We start from the raw sequence: 19965 nt of genomic DNA on the forward strand, positions 1-19965 counted from the left end.
CCTTCATGCATTTGCCTATAAACAAGGCTCATTGAATACATGCTTACAAGTAGGAGTCGGATGCATTATGGTTGTATTGTGAGACTGGGATCAGAGAATAAAAGAGGTCTATAAAATCATGCACCACTTTAAGTGGTGCAGCGGGGAGATACTTAACAAGCAGAAGGTTGCCGGTTCGAATCCCTGCAGTATGGCAGCAGCGATACAGGAAGATGCTGAAAGGCATCATCTCATACTGTGTGGGAGGAGGCAATGGTAAACCCTTCCTGTATTCTACCAAAGAAAACCACAGGGCTCTGTGACCGCCAGGAGTTGAAATCGACTCGATGGCACATTTCACTTTTACTTTATAAAACCATGCAAGGTATGGAGAGAAATTTTTCTCCTTCTTGCATAACACCAGAACCAGGAGTCATTCCATGAAACTGATTGCTAAGAAATTTAGGACCAAAAGGAAATACTTTTTCTCACAATGCACAATTAACCTATGGAATTCTCTGCCACAAGATGTGGTGACAGGCAACAACCTTTAAGAGGGGTTTAGATAAATTCATGGAGAACAGGTTATCAAAGGCTACTAGTCTGAGGGCTACAGATCACCTCCAGCCTCAGAGGCAGGAGGCCTCTAAATACCAGTTGCAGGAGAGTAACAGCAGGAGACTGGGCATGCCTCAGCTCTTGCTTGTGGGCTTCCCAGGAGCATCTGGTGCACCACTGTGTGAAAGAGGAGTCTGGACTAGATGGGCTTTGGGCCTGATCCAGCAGGGCCGTTCTTGTATTCTTATTATGTTCTTAAGTCAAAGGAGATATGGGGTCTGAAAAGATGGTGACATTCTTTCTAAGCCACCTTAGAAAGAATGTCTAAACAAAGACATATTGATAACATGCTGTTTTCTTGGTAAAATAATTAAGGAATTTCTGCTCCAGCCAACCTATGTTTAAGTCTGAAAATGAGCAGCAGAATCCTTCTAAATCAGAGACAAAAAGGCTGAAATGTCTTAATAACATGAAGATTTCAATTTCAAATTTAAGCAATAGTTTATGGAGACCTGTGGGCACTATCCCTAGAAGAACTGGAATTCATCAGTGAGAATATCTATTCCATAGGCTATTCTGAAGCTATGCATCCCAGGGATATCCCACTACCAGACCTGAAATAACACATTCCCTAAAAATCTATATGGTATTTACCCGAATCCTAGGTTATTTCAAAGTGTTTTGTTATTAGATATCAGGAGATCATCTTAAACTCAGAGTCTTGTTCCTCTTGAATAAATGCAGCTATAACCTATATTTAACCTCTACTTTTTAAGGGGGTCATCTTAAATTCAGAATCATCTTTGATTTGGGTATATGGTAGTCTGAAGGGTCTAGAGGAGAGGTCAGCAACCTTCCAGAAGACTTGGCACACTACTTCTAGCTTGAGGAGGGATGCTTCTTGAAGCAAAGTAAGCATTCCCATTTCACTAGCCCCACCCCATGTCAGCTGGGGCATGATGCTGTCCCACTCACACATCACTGGCCATGCTCCCAGACTCATTGCCAGGTTGGAAGCCCCGCGCTGATCACTGCCTCTGTTCTCAGTGGCATTCAGTGCTGTTCTCCAGCTAGCATTAAGCATCGCCAGCTGGTCTGTCCCTTTATCCTTCAGCAAACTTTGGTTCTTTGTAACCTCCACTTTGGGAGCAGATAAAACACAGAAGTTAGATGCTGAAGGGGAAAGAGAGAACACATGCAAGAAAGACTGGTCGCTACAATGCCCACTCCCTACCTCTGACTGGTGTATCGCTGCTTGTAGATATCCTAGATCTGGTGGTGACTCTGACTGTGCCCCGAGCGTTTGTGTGTGTGTGTGTGTGTGTGTGTGTGTGTGTGAGAGAGAGAGAGAGAGAGAGAGAGAGCGCACTAGTAGGGATGTGCACAAGTTGATTTTTTTTATTTGATTTGTGACCAAAACAAATAACCCCTGATTTGTATCCAAATCTACCCCCTCCATATCACCCCAGATTCAATTTGTATTTGCTTTTATTTGATTCGGATCTGGACCACTTAACAAGGTCCTAGGGGCACCAAATTTCAGTGGTGAGTAGGTCCCCATGCGTGCCACCTAAGAGCCACATTTCAAGGCAGTGGGACACTTGGTTGAGTTTTAATGATATTTTTTTAGTTTTTACTGAATTTGAACATTTCCACCATAGGAAACAATGGAGATTCAAAGTTGCCATATCCCAACCCTAAAACAGATCCCCAGCTTTCTCTCTCTTTTTTTTTTAAAAAGCAAAGCTCTAGCCCTTGTAGAAGCGGAGTTATGGAGCAAAACGTGCAGTCCAGGGGCGGAGCCACCACTGGGCCAACGGGTTCAAAGAACCTGGGCCGGTGGCCAATCAGGGGCCGTGAGAGCAGCCCTGACATGCCCCCCGCATCTGACGTCAGACGTGGGGGCAGTAGTTTAGCTCCCGAGCGGGGGCCGCGCGGCCCCTTCAGGAGCTAAGACTAGCACCGCATTCGCAACGCAGCCCAGGAGCGGCTCTTCCCTTCAGACCCAGGGGGTGGGGCTATTGGGGTGCCTGCCGCAGCCACACACAGGCCGCTGGCGGGCTGGCTACACCCCTGGCGCAGTCATTATTTTTCAAGTATTTGGATTCTTTGGTGTATAATAACTTTCCCTCATAATGAATCCCTATGAGGATTCATTGCACATCTTCATTTCTTCTGTTCATTTTGACTGTCACTGGATTGTGCCAACTGTCAACTGCCATGTGTCAACTACACTCCCCCCCCCCCCACACGCACGCACTGGAGTACTCAGTTTCTTTTTTAGGTATTTTTAAGTGTTTGGATTCTTTGGTGTCTTCATTACACACCTTCATTTCTTCTGTTCATTTTGATCCCACTGCTTTGTAGGTGGGGTGGAGAATTAGTGGCACTGGCATCCCATTTTCCAACTACCCTGCAACCCACAAGCTACTGGGTACTCAGTTTATATTTTAGGAATTTTTGAGGTGTTTAGACTCTTTGGTGTGTAATGAATCCTCATAGGGATCATTATGAGGAAAGGTTATTAGACACCAAAGAGCCTAAACACTTGAAAAAAATCCTACAACATAAACTGAGTAGTACCCCACTGCATTGTGAATGGGAGTAGGGTGTAGTTGGCACATGGCAATTGACAGTTGGCACTGTCAAAAAGACAGTCAAAATGAATAGAAGAAATGAAGGTGTGTAATGAAAGTGTGTAAGTTACACCAAAGAATCCACACACTTGAAAAATAGTGACCGCACATTTTGCTCCATAACTCCACTTCTACAAGGGCTAGAGCTTAGCTTTTTCTTCTTCTTTTTTTTAAAGAAAGCTGGGAATACGGGGAAATTAACAGGAGGGATCCAAATCTTGAATTAATTTGAATCAAATCAGGTGCAATTCGATTTGTACCCAAATCTAGCCAATGGACCATAGGGGTGATTTGTTTGTCTCCAAGTCACCCAAATCAGTTAGATTCGGGTACAAATCGATTTGTACCCAAATCAATTTGCGCATCACTAACACCTAGCTAGCCAGAAAGACCTTCACTCCCAATCCTAGATGTCCGCTGCCTGCTACATCAAGCAGTGACATACCTGCCAGAGGCAGGCAGTGAGTATCATAGTGGGTGGTCTTCCTAGCAGTGTCAGTGCTGCCCAAAATTCATTTCACATGCCACTTTGGGCACATGTGCCATGGTTTGCCTACCTCCGATCTAGAGATATTTAGTGTCATCTTTTACAGGCTCCACAATGATCTTTAATAAACAATGGATATGGCTGAAGGTAAACCCAGAAGTCAAGGTCACAAAGGAAAATAATGGAATTATAAAATGTAAGACAAGCTTAAGGGCACCCGAGCAGAGGCATGCTGAAATCTACTACTACAACTACAAATATTTATATACCGCTATTCAATAAAGGTTCTCAAAGTGGTTTACATAGAGAAATAAAAATAAACAAAATGAAATCTATAGAACCAAAGTCAGGATAGGAAAGTGATTCAGAAAGCCACAAAAAGCTGTACTTGCAAGATCAAACCACTGTATGTTGTATTCATTAATATGTATTACTACCACCACTTTGGTCTATATTCGCAATCACAACAAAGATTAAAATCCCCACTTCAACTGTAGCAATGTATTGGGAGAGGACAAGACATCCACCTTTTTCTCACCCTGATTGTAAGCTTGGCAGAACAGATAGGCACAACTAATCTGTACCAAAAGATCTTGTGTACACATCTTATGTGATGGTGTGAGAAGAATACAAGAACTGCCTTGATGGATCATACCAAGATCCTTCTAGCTCAATATTTTGCTTCCAATACAATAAAGCCAGATGCCTTGGGAAGCTCACAAGCAGTTGAGTTGTGTTGAGGTTGTGCCATCGAGTCGGTGTCAACTCCTGGCAAGTACAGAGCCATGTGGTTTTCTTGGTAAAATGCAGGAGGGATTTACCATTGCCTCCACCTGCACAGTATGAGATGCCTTTCAGCATCTTCCTATAATGCTGCTGCCTAGCCCAATATAGGAGTCTGGGAAACATACCAGTGGGGATTCGAACCAACAGCCTCCTGCTCTCTAGGTAGGCAGCAGTACATGGAGGTAATGGCTATCCACTGTTTGCCCGTACTATTGCATCTGTACAAGAAAACCCATAGTTAATAGCTATCGGTTAATAATGAATCTATCTTAGCCTTTTAATGCACAAGATGTCTATGGGGGCTTTTAGAACACCGAGGCTACAGAAATGAGACGATTCTTCCCTTACAACAGAAGTGGTTATAAGATACTTGATACAGTACATATAGAAAGCTGAGCCAGGCTGCGTACAGATGAGGTGTGAATGAAAATCAATCTCTTTGACGACAATGATTTAGTTGACTTGCCTGCTCCGAGCCCGCGGGAGAGAGCAGCTATTCAGTGTTTTTAAATGCACGAAAATGCCTGCGAGAGATTTCCCCCAGCCCCGGCAGACCCAGCCAGCTGTCTTCCTCTCTGCAGAGGAGGAGGAGGCGGCGGAGGGGGGACGTAGGGTGGGGGGAAGTGACTCCCTAAGCAGTTCTTCTTTCCCCTCACCCATTTCTCATGCGTGTCACTTTAAAGACCAAGTGCCCTTACCAGGCGCCCCGCACCCCTGTAGCAGCTCTTCCAGGCGCTCGCAGTCGCCATCTTGTTCCGGAAAGAAAGATGCCAACGTCTCCGAACCCCTCCCCTCCATCAGCCAATCGAATCACACTATTGTAACGCAGTAGCCAATCAGCTGGTGGAAGGGTGCCCCGTCCAGCTGGGTTTTTACAGCACCCAATGAGCAGCTGTCGGGAGGTGGCGCTTTGTTTGGAAGGCAAGGGCAGCGTGTATGTAATTGTTAAGTGAAGCAAGCTCCGTTGGGGGTAGTGTGTGTATCATGTAAGCATGGGAGTTATACAGAACTTTTTGGCAGAATGCTTTGCCTGAATAATTCCAGAGCAGTATGTTTGTGTCTATAGCAGCACAGGAACAACCAAGAGCTTTCTGAAGGACCATCTTATCCTTTCAGATAATTCTTAATAGCTTATTCTATGCAATGAACGCTTGGGTTCGCAAGCTTGGGCTGCTGGAAGCTAACCAACAAACAGTTGGCTTAGTAAAACATATTTCGTCGTTGTATATACGGTGTTCTGTTTCTCGTATTTCTCTGCAACAGCCAGCAACACTGGCTGAGCAAGTATCCTAACAAGCTTGTACTGGGTTGATTTGATGGAAGGAACCGGGCTGGTGCAAGTGGCAAATAGCAAAATAAACTTTCCAGTGGAAACTGTTACTTGATCCCTCACACGCACAGACAGAAACAAATTGGAGAGCTTATACTCTGTTTGGGTCCCTTTTTCGCATTGCATTGGTGACTAAAGACACATTCACACGTTATGTGTTCATTCGTACAATGAGTGTACAGTGTACACTGGTATAGTCATTCACATGTGACATGTTATGCTGAACACAAATTCAGAAGTACACTTCCTGTCTGTACCGTGCATTTGAAAGGCCGACTTCTCTTTTAAAATGAACAGAGGCACACTCATTCACACAAACTCGCGTACTCCTACAGCATAATGTCTGAATCCAACTTGATGTTACTCAGGGCTACAGATTCCATCCCCCAAGCCTGAGCATTTGAGGGTTGCACACAGAATCCCCCTCCTGCTAAACCTCATATAACCCATGTCTTCAATCCCCAACATATATTTGTCTCCCACCCAACACTTTATTTCCTCCCCCCCCCCCGAAAATATAAGTGAGGAGCTCCTCCTCGAGCTTTCCAATCTGCACCCCCTGATGTTACCAAGGCATGGGAAAGATCCATTGCCTCCACCCACCAGGGCTACTGGTTTATCTTCTCTAGCCCCCAGGCCAGGTAATAACTGAGGCTGCAATCCTATGCACACATTCCTGGGCGCAAGTTAACCCCTCGGGAGTCGGGACTCAGTAGGACTGACTTCCGAGTAAAGATCCGTAAATTTGGGGCTATGGTTGCCATCTCTGACTGAAGCTATCCCTGGGCCTGGAGACATTTTCCCCCCACGATGTTAAGCCATACCATCGATTGATAAGATATTGATAAAATGTCAGCTTTTGATGTCAAACGATATTCTGATACCAAGATATTGATAAGACGTCAGTCTCGACAGCCTACTCATGAGAAAGTCCAACCCTTGGAGGAATCTCGAGCTGCAGTTTTCCACACCCGGCTTTTCGCCCGCATCTCCTCTGGAACCGAGCAGGCCCGCCCGTTCACATACATTCGGCAGATTTACCCCGAAGTTCCTGCGAGCTATCGGGGAGATTTGGGTTCTTCACTGCTCCTTAGAGTGCAACCCGATTTATATATGGGGTTAAAAAAAATCCACTTATTGCATGGGGATTTTTGGATAGCAATGAGTTCGCAGAAAACTCCTGGTAAAGTTTGCTGTGTGGAGAACTAACGGCGACGCGCTTCCACCCCTGAAGATGAAGAAGCGGCTCAGCACAGCCTGCTCTGCGCCTGCTCCGCGCGCGTCTCCTGAGTCCCGGTTGAAGCTGAGCTAGCCGGAGGCGGCGCTCGTGCTCCGGCTTCCTTCTCTGCGCGCGTGCTCGCTCTGTCGCGCCCCGGCTCCACAGTCTTCCCTGGCAGCGGCCTGGGTCGGCGGCTGATCCTTCGGAGTTTCCTCGCTCTTTGCAGGGCGCAGCGGCGACCCATCATGGGTGACGGAGACCGGGTGGAGATCGATGGCGGCATCATGGAAGGGGTGAGCCGGAAGTGTTGCGTGGGCAAGGAATTCGGCCTGGCGAGAATCTGTTGGGGCTGCTGCATGGTTGTCAGAGGCCACAATTTCGCATGCGGAGGGTTTGAATGAATGGGAAAGGCTGGACCGAAGGGGGAAACCGCCTTTCTGCTTGCAAGATGACAAGCAATCTCGCTGGTGTCATATCGCCCTATTTGTGCCTTCCTAGGGCAAGGCAGAGCTCAGCAAACTAAACCTAAGGCTAAGCCAAAGCATCCCTGAGAATGTTTGGCTTGAAATCAGGTAGTTGGGAGGGGGGAAAGTTGCCCAGAGCCCTGGCCTCCACGCACACACTCCTGTTGCTCGCTTTCACATTTAGAGTACGAATATGACGAATATTTATATACTGCTTTTTAACAAAAGTTCCAAAAGCGGTTTACATAAATAAATAAAATTAAATGGCTCCCTGTCCCCAAAGGGCTCACAAACTAAAATATAAGCAGAAGATAGACACCAGCAACAGCCACTGGAGGGGTGCTGTACTACTACTACTACTACTACTACTACTACTACTATTAATTTATTTGATTTCTATAGCACCCTTCCAAAAATGGCTCAGGGCAGTTTACACAGAGAAATAATAAATAAATAAGGTGGATCCCTGTCTCCAAAGGGCTCACAATCTAAAAACAAACACAAGATAGACATCAGCAACAGTCACTGGAGGTACTGTGCTGGGGGTGGATAGGACCAGTTACTCCCCCACTGCTAAATAAAGAAAATCACCATGTTAAAAGTGCCAAGTTAGTAGGGGTTACTTCTGGTGTCTGAAAGTCTCCATTATTTTTTATTTTGTCCAGAAATCCCCTTGGAATGACACTACATGATGACTTGGCATTGTTCTGAAATGACTTCTGGGTAGAAAATATGGTAGCCACCAGCTGCTGTGAGGAGAACTGACGGTGATAATTTTGGCTGCTTTTTTTTTTGCCCATGCCACCCTTCCAAAGAAAATTACCAGAATGACCCCTTACTTTACATTCAAATTGAAAACAAAATGAGGGGGTTGGTTCAGCATTAGCTAAACCATGGTTTATCTATCTTTGGGGTTTTAATCAGTGTTCTCTCTAATTTTTTCCATCTCTGTGCGGAAAGAGTTTTGTTCTGGGAGGCAGTATCAAGTCAGTGTGTGCGCACATGCATTCAGAATGGGACCTTCCTGATTCAACCTGAGCGAGATCTAAAATTAACTAAGCGGGCATTTAAAAATGTGTGAGTGCAGAAACATGCACATGCCTTAGAGGGAACACTGGTCTTAACAGTGGCAATTCATTTGACATAGCTTTCCAGACTGTCAACTTGAGAGCAAAAAAAACAAAACTAAAAATCAAGGCACATTGATTTTTGTTTTGTTGCTGTTTCTGGGGTTCGTTTACTTCAAGAAGCCACAGCAGAAGTGCAGATAAGGTTCATAGATAGAATTTGCTTCCTGCTAGCTCCTGTATATTAGGCTAGAAGCATTGCAGAGGCCCACTTGGAGCCATCCAATTGTGGAGAGGGCTGAATAGAGTTATCTGGCTCTCCATCAGTTGCACTGGTTGGTAGCTGGTTGTTGACTGACAAGCTGCCCTTTTTCACCATTTACAGCCCCATTGTTCTGCCTCCTCCATTCACCCCATTAATGAAGGTGGGAGACTGACAGAGAGAGTGAGCTTGCTTGGATGTCTGACTGTGTAATTGATGTAGGGCAGATTCACGTAGCCACTGAGGGTGGCAGGTCTGTGGGGGTGGGGTGGGGTGGGGTGGGAAACCAGAGGTTCCCATGGTGCATGCTCTCCCAAGTAGTATGTCATTGGAACTGTCTGGGTCTTGTTGGTGACCGGCCAGCCCAACTTGTTACTTATCTTGTCAAGCCAATTTCAGCCCTTGGTTACGAACCTTGGTTAGGGTGGTTGGTTGCGAAGTAGGCTTGGGTATGTTTGGTCGACATGCTGCATGAGGGGAGCAGTATTCCCTGGAACAGGGATTCCCGGATGTTGTTGACTACAATTCCCAGAATCTTCAGACAAAGGCCATTGCAGCTCATTTCCAAGAACATCTGGAAATCCCTGTTACAGGGAACCCTGGAGGGGAGAGCTGGTCTTGTGATAGTAAGCATGAATTGTCCCCTTTGCTAAACAGGGTCCACCCTGGTTTGCATTTGAAGGGGAGTCTACATGTGAGCACTGTAAGATATTCCCCTCGGGATGGGGCCACTTTAGGAAGAGCACTTGCAGGAAAAAGGTTCCAAGTTCCCTCCCTGTCATCTCCAATATAGGGCTGAGAGAGACTCCTGCCTGGAACCTTGGAGAAGCCACTGCCAGTCTGTGTAGATGATATTGAGCTAGATGGACCAATGGTCTGACTCGGAATAAGGCAGCGTCCTATGTTCTTATGAATGACAGGGGAGCAGCTGGAATTGGAGAGGCTACCTTGAGAGAAACTGGCAATGAGAAAACATAAGGACAGCCCTGCTGGATCAGGCCCAAGGCCTATCTAGTCCAGCATCCTGTTTCCCACAGTGGCCTGTTTCCCATTCAATACCTCTGAGAAGCCCACAGGCAAGAAGTTAGGGGATACCCTTTCTCTTGCTGTTTCTGCTAGTATTTAGAGGCATCTTGCTTCTTAGGCTGGAGGTGGCCTATAACCCTCAGACTAGTATCCATTGATAGACTTGTCCTCCATGATTTTGGAAATCAAATAAATAAATAAATAAATAAAATCTCTGTCATGAATTTACAGAGTAATTTGGGTAACTCACCTCTCAGTGTAACCACGCTGAGTAATCTACCCCTCTGAACTCAGTCCCCCAATAGGAATCAGCTCCACATTTTTCTGATCTTTAGTAGGAATAATAGTGACCCAGTCTCAGGATTGCTGTGAAGACAAATACATGATAAGGACTGAATAGCAAATTAAAAGCAAATGAAGGGACATGCTTCCTAAACCACATGCACAGAAATGGGCTGCATAACTCTAATAATGGCACTAGATCTCTGGAAAGAGAAATGCTGGTTATCAAACCTGCCTGGCAGCCATGCCATGTGCCCTGTAATATTGGCAGCTTTAAGGGGGAGTATTGTGGTTCTCAGTGAGGAGGAAAGGACTCTGTGCACCCATCCAAAGACATTTTTCTTTTATCAATCCTCATTCTAAAAATTGATTACAGGACTGAACCTTATACAAATTAAGCCCCAAATAGCAGCTCTGTCTATTTCCCAAAGGGCCCAGTACTCCCAGCACTAAGTTTATTGTCTGTTTCCTTTGCAGGGTGGTCAGATCCTGCGTGTTTCTACAGCCCTGAGCTGCCTCCTCCGTGTACCTTTGCAGGTGAAAAATATCCGAGCTGGCAGGAGTCAGCCTGGCCTTAGGTAAATCTTGGTGAATTACTCTGAATACATAAACTGCCCAGAGATGCAGGTTTTGGATGGTATAGAAATATGTTAAACAAATTAAATAAATAAATAAATGTATAATGGAGAACTTTTGAAATTAATCTTAGGGAAAAGGTAGTGTAAAGAATATCATAACCTCACATTTCCTGTGTCTGCACTAGCAATTTTTAAAGGCCTGTTTCTCACTGAAGTGGTAAACCTGTGTCTGGTGGATTATACTAGGGGTGTGCACGGAACCGCCACACTGAGGTCCGGCACTGGGGTGGGGGGTCGCTTTAAGAGCAGCGGGAGGGTTTACTTACCCCTCCCGCCGCTTTCCTGATCTGGCGCCGTAAAGTTCCGAGTAATTGGGGCGGCAGGATACCTCCCTGCCACCCCTTCCCCGCTGCTCCTCTGCAAACTTCCCAAGAGTTCTTTGTGTGCGTGTGCACGTCAGAGATGTGGAGACGTGCGTACACGCGCAAAGGACTCTTGGGAAGTTTGCAGAGGAGCAGTGGGGAAGGGGTGGCAGGGAGGTCTCCTGCCACCCCAATTACTCGGAACTTTACAGCGCCAGATCGGGAAAGCGGCGGGAGGGGTAAGTAAACCCTCCTGCCACTCTTAAAGCGACCCCCCACCCCCAAACCGAACCACCAAGGTCCGGACCAGTCCGGAGGCCTTTTCAATGGCCTCCAGACTGGTCCGGGCCCATCCCTAGATTATACCACTACAGACTGTAGGTGGGTGTCATATGATTGAATGCTCTACTTACTTACCGGCGTTAATATAGACATATATTCCACATAGAAAACTAGAAGTCAGGAAGCAGGGTTCTAGTTAGGCCATTTCCCTAACACCCTAGTTTGTAAGTATTTTGTTTAGGAGTTCCCACCTGCAGATAAAAATAAGTAGAGCCAGACACGGGTTTATCATTTCAGTGAGAACTGGGTCTTGCTGGCAGTGATATAATGGCAGTGGTGATAGCTCTGAGTCCACTTAATTGCTTTGTGCTGAATTTCCCTGATACCATAATGAATGTACTACAGCATTGCAAGTAAATTTATAAGACCATTCTGCCCTGATCTATCTTTTCTTTTTAACACAGTCTTGCAGATAGCAGAGGTTACTAGCCTATACAAATGGTTGCCTACCAACTCATACCTACATTTATGGCATATTAATGGCCTTAAAGAAAGTGGGAGGTGGGGTCTCTTCCCAGTTCGTAAAACCTTTCCCCCATGATTGCCTGAACGGTGACTCTTTCTTGCCATAGGAAACCATTAAATGGCTGGGTAGCATACAGATCAAGTTAGTCATGACTACATCCCACTGAAATTAAGAGAACAAGTTAGTCTTGATTAACTTGTCTGATTTCAGTGATAATTAGTCATGACTAACTAGTCGAGATGCCGCTTGCTGCTTACAAGCCTGACTAACTACTCCATCTCCATTCTCCCCAATCTTTTCTGCAGCAACAATATGTTTATTTGCTCAAAAATATCAAAATAATCTCAACAACAATGAAACATCACAACTGTAGCTGGCAACGTTTGTCAGGATAAAGTTCTCCTTAGCCTCTGAATGACAACTACCACTTTGAAATATTCTTGTTTTGATTGTTTATCAAGATATTGAGTGTGTCTTCTAGCAATAAATGGTCATAGATATTTCTTCATAGGAGATACATAGAGTGGGCAGGAGAAAAAAATTACAAGCATTCTCATCTAACTGCTGCTCACAGGCCCACAATCTATTTACATTTGGCATCTTGCCCTTTAAAAATACACGGAATTTAAAGGCAGTTCATTATCATCAAAAAGAGTGAGAGGTGCTAGGCCTGTGCAAACTGGAAATTATCAGATCCAATCCGATTGGATCCAAAAGAAAAATTACCGGAAGAGCCAATATGACCCATTACAACATTGTAAAGGTTTCCTACAGACGTCATAGCATCCAAACCAGAAATTAATATTATCATGGCAGTCTTGCAGTTGCCCTCTTAATTGTAATGAGGTATGGGAGATCGTTCCAGTAGCACCCCAGCACACCTTTTGTCCTGGGGAATGACTATCACAGCAAAGATTCCGCCTTCCTTGGCTTCCAAGGACTAGAAGAAGCATTGTGTTTAGATGTGATAACTCCATATCCTTCTTTCCCTAGCCTGGAAAGCTAACAGTCTTTCTAGCCCAAGGAGAGATCATGGTAGCAATTGTCACTCACTTGACCAGAGACAATTGCTACTTATCCTCAGCTAGAAGGGACGTAACCAGTTGCACCTTTTGATTTATATGGTGTTGTCACTGGATATGCAAAAGGCTAGTCTCCTTTGTAACATGCGGATGTACAGAGGTTTGTTTATGTTCTGATTCAGTGTTCTGACTTGAAGGCCTCAGCACCTGTCAGGACTGGAGATGGTTCGAGACTTGTGTGATGGGCAGATGGAAGGTGGACAAATCGGGTCCACTGAAATCACTTTCACTCCTGGGAAGATCAAGGGTGGAACCCACATAGCAGACACCAAAACAGCAGGGTATGTGTTGTGTGTGTGTGTGTGTGTGTGTGTGTGTGTGTGTGTGTGTGTGACACTATTATATCAATTATTGTTCAGTACAGTATGGGTTCTGTATGTCCAGAAAAGGCTGCCAGTTTCTCATCCTCAGTCTATTCTGGCCTAATAAGGGAGGTTAAAGTGTTGTTCTTTGGCTTCAGAAAACCTGATTCTGAGTCTTCTTCCGCTATGTGTTTGCTGGGTGGCCTTGAATAAGTTGCTATTTCTCAGCCTGCTTTCTTCATTTGCAAAGCAGAAATAATAGTGACCTACTTTAAAAGACTGTTGTGAGATAAAAGCTAGGGATACAGTCTGTAGAGGGTGTCTTTACAGGTCTTTATGATAAATCTTCCTGACTTACCAATTCTCTCTGTATGTATACTTTCAAGCACATTGCAACCCAGCAGAGGAATTCAGTAGCAGCTGAAAACCCACCTGGATTTTACTCATAGTATCCTGTTACCAGCTCTATCCCAGGCCCCCAGCATGATGCTATGCTAGTAATGGGATGACTTGATGGCTGCTACTCAGTGGCACCGAAAAGGTCAACCAAAACCATTGGGAGGCTAGAACACCTTCCTTATGAGGTAAAACTGCAACATTTGGAGCTAAGGAGAGACATCATGGACATTTATTTAAAAATATGTGTGGTGAGGAGAGAGAGTGCATAGACAGAAGTTTTCTCCCTCTCTCACAACGCTGGAACCAGGGGTCATCCCATGAAACCGATTATCAGGAAATTTCAGACAGACAAAAGGAAGGACTTTTTCACACAGCACATAGTTAAGCTATTGAATTCTCTGCTACAGGGTGTGGTGATGGGCACCAGCTTGGATGACTTTAAAAGGGGAGTGGACAAATTCATGGAGAACAGGTCTCTGTGTAAACCGCCCTGAGCCATTTTTGGAAGGGCGGTATAGAAATCGAATGAATAAAATAATAATAAATAAATACTAGTCTGGTGGCTATAGGCCACCTCCAGCCTCAGAGGCAAGATGCCTCTAAATACAAATTGCAGTGGAGCAACAGCAGGAGAGAGGAAAGGGTAGTGGACAAATTAATGGAGAACAGGTCTATCAATGGCATCTAGTCTTGATGGCTATATGCTTTCTCCAGGTTCAGAGGCACTATGTCATCAAGCCATATGGGACTTGTTCTACATTTTGTGAGTGCAGGACTGCACCAAGGGCTGCAAGCGTGAATGCGTATATGAATTAGCTCTTTTGGTTTGGGGTGATACTCTATTAGGGAATGAAAAAACCAGTCCTGAGGTTGGCATTTTCATGCTAAGTGGGCAGGTGTGGTTTATTAAATTCTTTGTCATTTTAGCCTTCCTTTGATACTGCAAAAAAATGCTATCTTGAAGGTTTGGTAACATGCAAATCTGTTTAGACATCAACAGTGAATTAATTTATTAAGCAGTAGGTGATTAATCAATGCAACTTGATTCCATCCTTTAACAGCCTTAGTAGAAACCAGATCCTATTAGCGCTCTTACTAGCCCTTTGCACGTAAGAAGAGCTACTTAAATAACTCATATTGTGTATTTCCAATTCCCATTGCAGGAGCGTTTGCCTGTTGATGCAAGTTGCTATGCCCTGTGTGCTGTTTGCAGCCTCACCTTCAGAACTTCGCTTGAAAGGTGGCACCAATGCAGAGATGGCTCCCCAGATCGACTATACTGTGATGGTAGGGGAAAGATTTGTTGCCAACCCTTCAGTCTCACAGGCCAAAACATGCTTTGTTTCTACTGTTGTTTTATAATACATTTAAGCAGTGATTTTAACAAACCACAACAAAAGCTAGGTTAGGTTCACTTAATCGCTGTGAAATGATTAGGAGAACAAAGATCGCAAGAACTGGAAATATTGCATTAAGTCCACAAAAGTGACGACGTCTCAAATATCTTTACTAGTTTGTTTACCTACACATTGTGTCACGTTGATGGTCTGAAGAGAAGAAAAAATAGCCAGTTCTCCAAAGCTTCTCTGCCAGGGCCCAACAAATGCTCTGGGAAACATTCAAGGCTGAAACTAAGCAGGTATGGATCTGACCAACCTTGGGTGGAAAACTACTGCAAGTCCCATGTAAGAATAAGTTAAAATTACAAGCTCACAGACTACCGATACATGTGCATGCGAGCATTTTGTGCATACACTGGAAGAAGAGTGTGAAGGAGGTTCAGGCATGTAAGGCCTTAGTTTTCAAGGCTCCACATCCTGTGATTCCTCCCACAAGAAATTTTTGCTGCCACTACCAGCTGTTTAAAGGCAGGGTGGCTGCCTGGAAGCACTCTGAACCCCTCCTGACACTTCAGGCATGCCAGCAGGGGTGATTTCCCTGAAGCCGAAGGATTACCCCCAAATCCCGGAAACTTTGTGTGGCTTGGCTGCCAGAGCAGGGTGGATAGTATAATGTAGTATAAAACTTAGCACAGACCAGAGTTTAAAAAGTAAAAGTCTAGTTCATTATAGTAAAACAAAAGAAATAGCTTACTGACAAAATGAAAATAAAGTGTTCAAAAACACCTAAAACATTCTACTTATGTCCTAGCCTGGATAGTAGTAAGATTAAAAGGAGATTAAAAGATTTTGTTGCAATAAAGATGAATTTTAAATTTCAATTCTCCAAAGTATGGGTGTAGCAGCCTTTTGTCTCAGCTGGGACAAAAAAAACTCTGTCTGCTTCCAGGAGCTCATTCTCCTTTCCAGCCCCCCAGCTGAATCGGGATGTGCACGAATCGCAATTTGAATCACGATTTGCAGCACATCCCTGGCACCTCTAAAAGGGAGGAGAACGTGCATACCTGATCCTCTGCCACTCTCCACCACTTCTTGTATCGGCACCACTAGCCCCCAGCTATCATTGCATGCTTGCTGTGCTCCCCCCAGCTGCCCCCGTGTGACTAGCATGCACATGGCCTCCACGCATCACAGTTTGTGCACATCCCTACAGCTGAATACAGGACTCAGCTTCTTAAGGTGGAACTTCATACAGCTAAACTGTCTCCCTGTGTTTGTCACCACTGAGATTAGGATATCCTGAGTTAATAAATGTGAAGGACTCTGAATAGCCGTAGCCCTTTGGGTTGAGGGCGCTGCCATAGGTAGACCAAAAGGTGCAATGGCTCTCCCATTTACATTAATGTCTCAGGATGACAGGATTGTCATCAAATGGTCAAGGAGAAATTAACAGGAAAAAGTAGAGCCCGTGTGAGATGTACACTTGAATACAATGGAGTCTTAAAGCCCATAAGATCCAAGATGAAGATTCTGGTGATCAGTCTGAATGGAAGCCTTTCTTGAAAGGAGTGAATTTTGCTGATCTTTTCTCTTCCCTTGATGCCCCCAAAATATGTGTCTGAGGTAGGAGGACCTTCAGGGACATATTATTGGAGTCATCAGGAAGGGAGGATCAGTGAAAATCACCCCTCCACCTTGCACATACATAATCTTCTTATGTGCACACACTGGTACGGGAGCCATAACAAATATTTTTTTTAAATGGAAGCAGTTCTAACTTGCCACAGGTTAAGTGGCAGTGTTCCCTCTAACAGAGATTCCCAGATGTTGTTGACTACAACTCCCAGCATCCCCAGCTGCAAAGGCTTTTGCTTGGCGATTGTAAGTTGTAAACAATGTCTGGGAATACCTGTTAGAGGGAACACTGGTGAGTGGCAACCAGGTGAGTGGTTATTTCTAAGCCTGCTATTTGGTTTCTGAAACTATTCAGCGGTGTGCTCTGAATACCTACCTGTTCAAATGATAGGGATTTGATGGCCACTTGATCATATCTGTCTCCAGAATTGTGGACCTTTTGTGCAACATATATTTATGTCACAGTTCATGCTCCATTCTTTTTGAAAGGCATTTGCTTCTACTAATCTTTTGTTTTGAAACACTGAAGTACAACTGAATTTAAAAGGTTGCCCTTTTTACTACTCAATGGCAAGAGAGGTCAAAGGAAAATGGCTACTACTAAAACCATTTTCTTCAAAATGCAAAGGGAGTGATTCTTATTTAAACTATTCTCTGGACAGTTTCTGTAAGATATTTGATACATTATTTTCCGAGTAAGGTGTTTTCCTTTATTTCTCTCATTAGAGTGTTAGAAAGGAGGGACCTTTTACTCATCTAAATCTGTGTTTTTTCCTGCAAATGTATTTCCTCTCCAGGTCTTCAAGCCAATGGTTGAGAAATTCAATCTGACATTGGATTGCGATATTAAAAAGAGGTATTTTGCTATTTTGCATGGTATCTTGGCTTTCAGCAGTGAATAGGAGATTGTGGGTTTCCATGCTTTTGAGGCTGTCATTGCTTTTCTGCAGCAGAGGACAAAAATGGAGCAGGAATAGAATCTTTTACTCAGTATTCAGCCACTGTTTTGTCAAGGCAGGATTACATAGATCTAGGAGGAAATTTAATGGTATTCGTGGTGTAGTGGTTAGAGTGCTGGACTAGGACCGGGGAGACCCGAGTTCAAATCCCCATTCAGCCATGATACTAGCTGGGTGACTCTGGGCCAGTCACTTCTCTCTCAGCCTAACCTACTTCACAGGGTTGTTGTGAAAAAGAAACTTAAGTATGTAGTACTTGGAGGTATGGGCTCCTTGGAGGAAGAGTGGGATATAAATGTAATAATAATAATAGTAATGAGAGAAACCATAAACCATAAAATGAGAGAAACCAGAAACCATAAGCTCATGACCTTGGGCCATTCATTCTCTCTCAGCCTAACCTACCTCAAAGGGTTGTGAGAAGAAAGGGGTGGGTTAGCCCCATCCATGTACACCACCGTGAGCTCTTTGAAAGTAGGGTGGGCTATATATGTGAAGAATACTGTAAATGAATTCTCTACAGTGGTAAACTGGATGCCCTGGAAAGCCCATAAGCAGAGCCAGATGGAGATAGCCATCCTCTGCAGAGAGGGAAAAACAGCAGAGAAGAAGTATTTGTAATACCAGTGAGCATTTTCTCATTTCCTTCCACCTCTGTATACCTTGCTTTAAATGTCTAACAGTAAGGGCCCAAAAAATGTAACAAAACAGATATAAACAACAATGAATTTCAAAAATACATTTCTGTAATAATAATAATAATACACAGCAACAGCAAAAGACAAGAAATATCAAATAAATAAGTAAATAAATAATTTTTGTTGCAACAGGAGCTAACAAATTAAGCCTCACAGAACATCCTTCCCAAACAAGTCCAGGATTCTCCAGACTGCCCTCTTACTGCACTGAGTACAACCCTCAGCACCACACTAGCTTCTCACACACCTGAGGAAAGGGGGAAGGGTGCCTTTCACTATGAGCCTGCCCTGCTCTGACAGACATTATGGGATGACCCTCGCACCATTCTGGCAATATAGGTTTTACATACACATGGCAAAGTCAATGTAAACTTTAATGCTCCTATATGGAAAGTCCTTGCTTTTAGAAAGCTTGTGAATTGCCATCCAGTGAGAATGTAACCAGCTACTGTGTTCCAACAGAGGTTACTACCCTAAGGGTGGTGGTGAAGTGATTGTCCGAATATCCCCCATTAAGCAGCTAAGCCCAATCAATTTAATGGACCGTGGCACTGTGACCAAGATACATGGAAGAGCATTTGTTGCTGGAGCCTTGCCCATTAAAGTAAGTATTTTTCACAGTCTTGGGGAAAGTGGTATGTATTGAGTGACATTACACAACTGTGTTCTTATTAGCTAATTTTTGTAGACATGGGAATAATACTTCTCTCAATTAGGAGAGCTGGTTTTGTAATAGCAGGCATGACTTGTCCCCTTAGCAAAGCAGGGCCCACCCTGGTTGCATATGAATGGGAGACTAAAAGTGTGAGCACTGTAAGATATTCCCCTTAAGGGATGGAGCTGCTCTGGGAAGAGCATCTAGATTCCCAGTTCCCTCCCTGGCTTCTCCAGGATAGGGCTGAGAGAGATTCCTGCCTGAAACCTTGGAGAAGCTGCTGCTGGTCTGTGTAACAATACTGAGCTAGATGGACCTATTGTCTGACTCAGTATATGGCAGCTTCCTATGTTCCTATAGTATGTACGTGTTTCTAGAAATACAGTATCAAAATTGTGATTGCATTTGCAGATAAAAGGACTTGTTTTGTTGTGCAGCTGTCTTGATTCAAAGTGCTTGCTGTCTGTTCCCTGTAATAGCATTTCTGGTCCCAGCAGTGTTGTAATTTTTAAAAAATCTAGCACTAGGTCATATTCTTCAGCTTTCTACAGTGGCCAACTACTGTAGATGCCTCTAGAAAGGCCAAAAGCAATGCTCGAAGGGCACTAGTCCTCTTCTGCAGTTGCTTCTCAATAACTGCTATTCAGTGGCATACAGTGGTATAGAAATGTAATTAATAAATAAAATAAATAATAAATACAGCTTCTGAAAATGGAGTCTCTATATAGCCACCCTGGCTAATAGCCATGAATAGACCTACTCTCTCTGTCTAATCCATTTTTAAAGCCATCAAGCTATTGACCATCACCATATCTTGTGGCAGTGAACTGTACTTCTTTGCAGTCCATTTGGGTTTTTGCCATCTCACATAATTTGGTGTTGCCTACAAAGCTAGCCACTTCACTACTTACCCTCAACTTCAAATTGTTTATAATAAATAAGGTAAATGGCACAAGTCTCTATTGAGTCTTGAGGGATTATTCTGCCCTCCTTGGTGATTTTTTAAAAAATCCCTAAAAACAGTCTGCCTTGTAAGGAAAAGAAGCAATGA

The 19965-nt window shown here is 44.2% G+C and overlaps 2 protein-coding genes across 6 annotated transcripts in view; one reads left to right on the forward strand and one right to left on the reverse strand.

Annotated features, from left to right (window-relative positions):
- Positions 1-7027, reverse strand: part of DBT (dihydrolipoamide branched chain transacylase E2) — a 29846-nt gene extending 22819 nt beyond the window's left edge. The window contains exon 1 of one of the 2 annotated variants that reach the window (XM_053248876.1): positions 6601-7027. In XM_053248876.1, the coding sequence (XP_053104851.1) occupies positions 6601-6603 (3 nt within the window). In that variant the 5' untranslated portion in view covers positions 6604-7027. Of the gene's footprint in view, positions 1-5144; positions 5258-6600 lie in introns of those variants that run through there. The other variant, XM_053248875.1, reaches the window with a different exon arrangement.
- Positions 1-19965, forward strand: part of RTCA (RNA 3'-terminal phosphate cyclase) — a 58410-nt gene that overhangs the window by 31246 nt on the left and 7199 nt on the right. The window contains exons 1-6 of one of the 4 annotated variants that reach the window (XM_053248881.1): positions 7087-7288; positions 10574-10674; positions 13064-13207; positions 14791-14914; positions 17400-17458; positions 18722-18863. In XM_053248881.1, the coding sequence (XP_053104856.1) occupies positions 7241-7288; positions 10574-10674; positions 13064-13207; positions 14791-14914; positions 17400-17458; positions 18722-18863 (618 nt within the window). In that variant the 5' untranslated portion in view covers positions 7087-7240. Of the gene's footprint in view, positions 1-7086; positions 7289-10573; positions 10675-13048; positions 13208-14790; positions 14915-17399; positions 17459-18721; positions 18864-19965 lie in introns of those variants that run through there. The other 3 variants (XM_053248884.1, XM_053248883.1, XM_053248882.1) reach the window with 3 other exon arrangements.

The sequence above is a fragment of the Hemicordylus capensis genome, chromosome 4 (assembly GCF_027244095.1).
Source record: "Hemicordylus capensis ecotype Gifberg chromosome 4, rHemCap1.1.pri, whole genome shotgun sequence".
Classification (NCBI taxonomy): Eukaryota; Metazoa; Chordata; class Lepidosauria; order Squamata; family Cordylidae; genus Hemicordylus; species Hemicordylus capensis.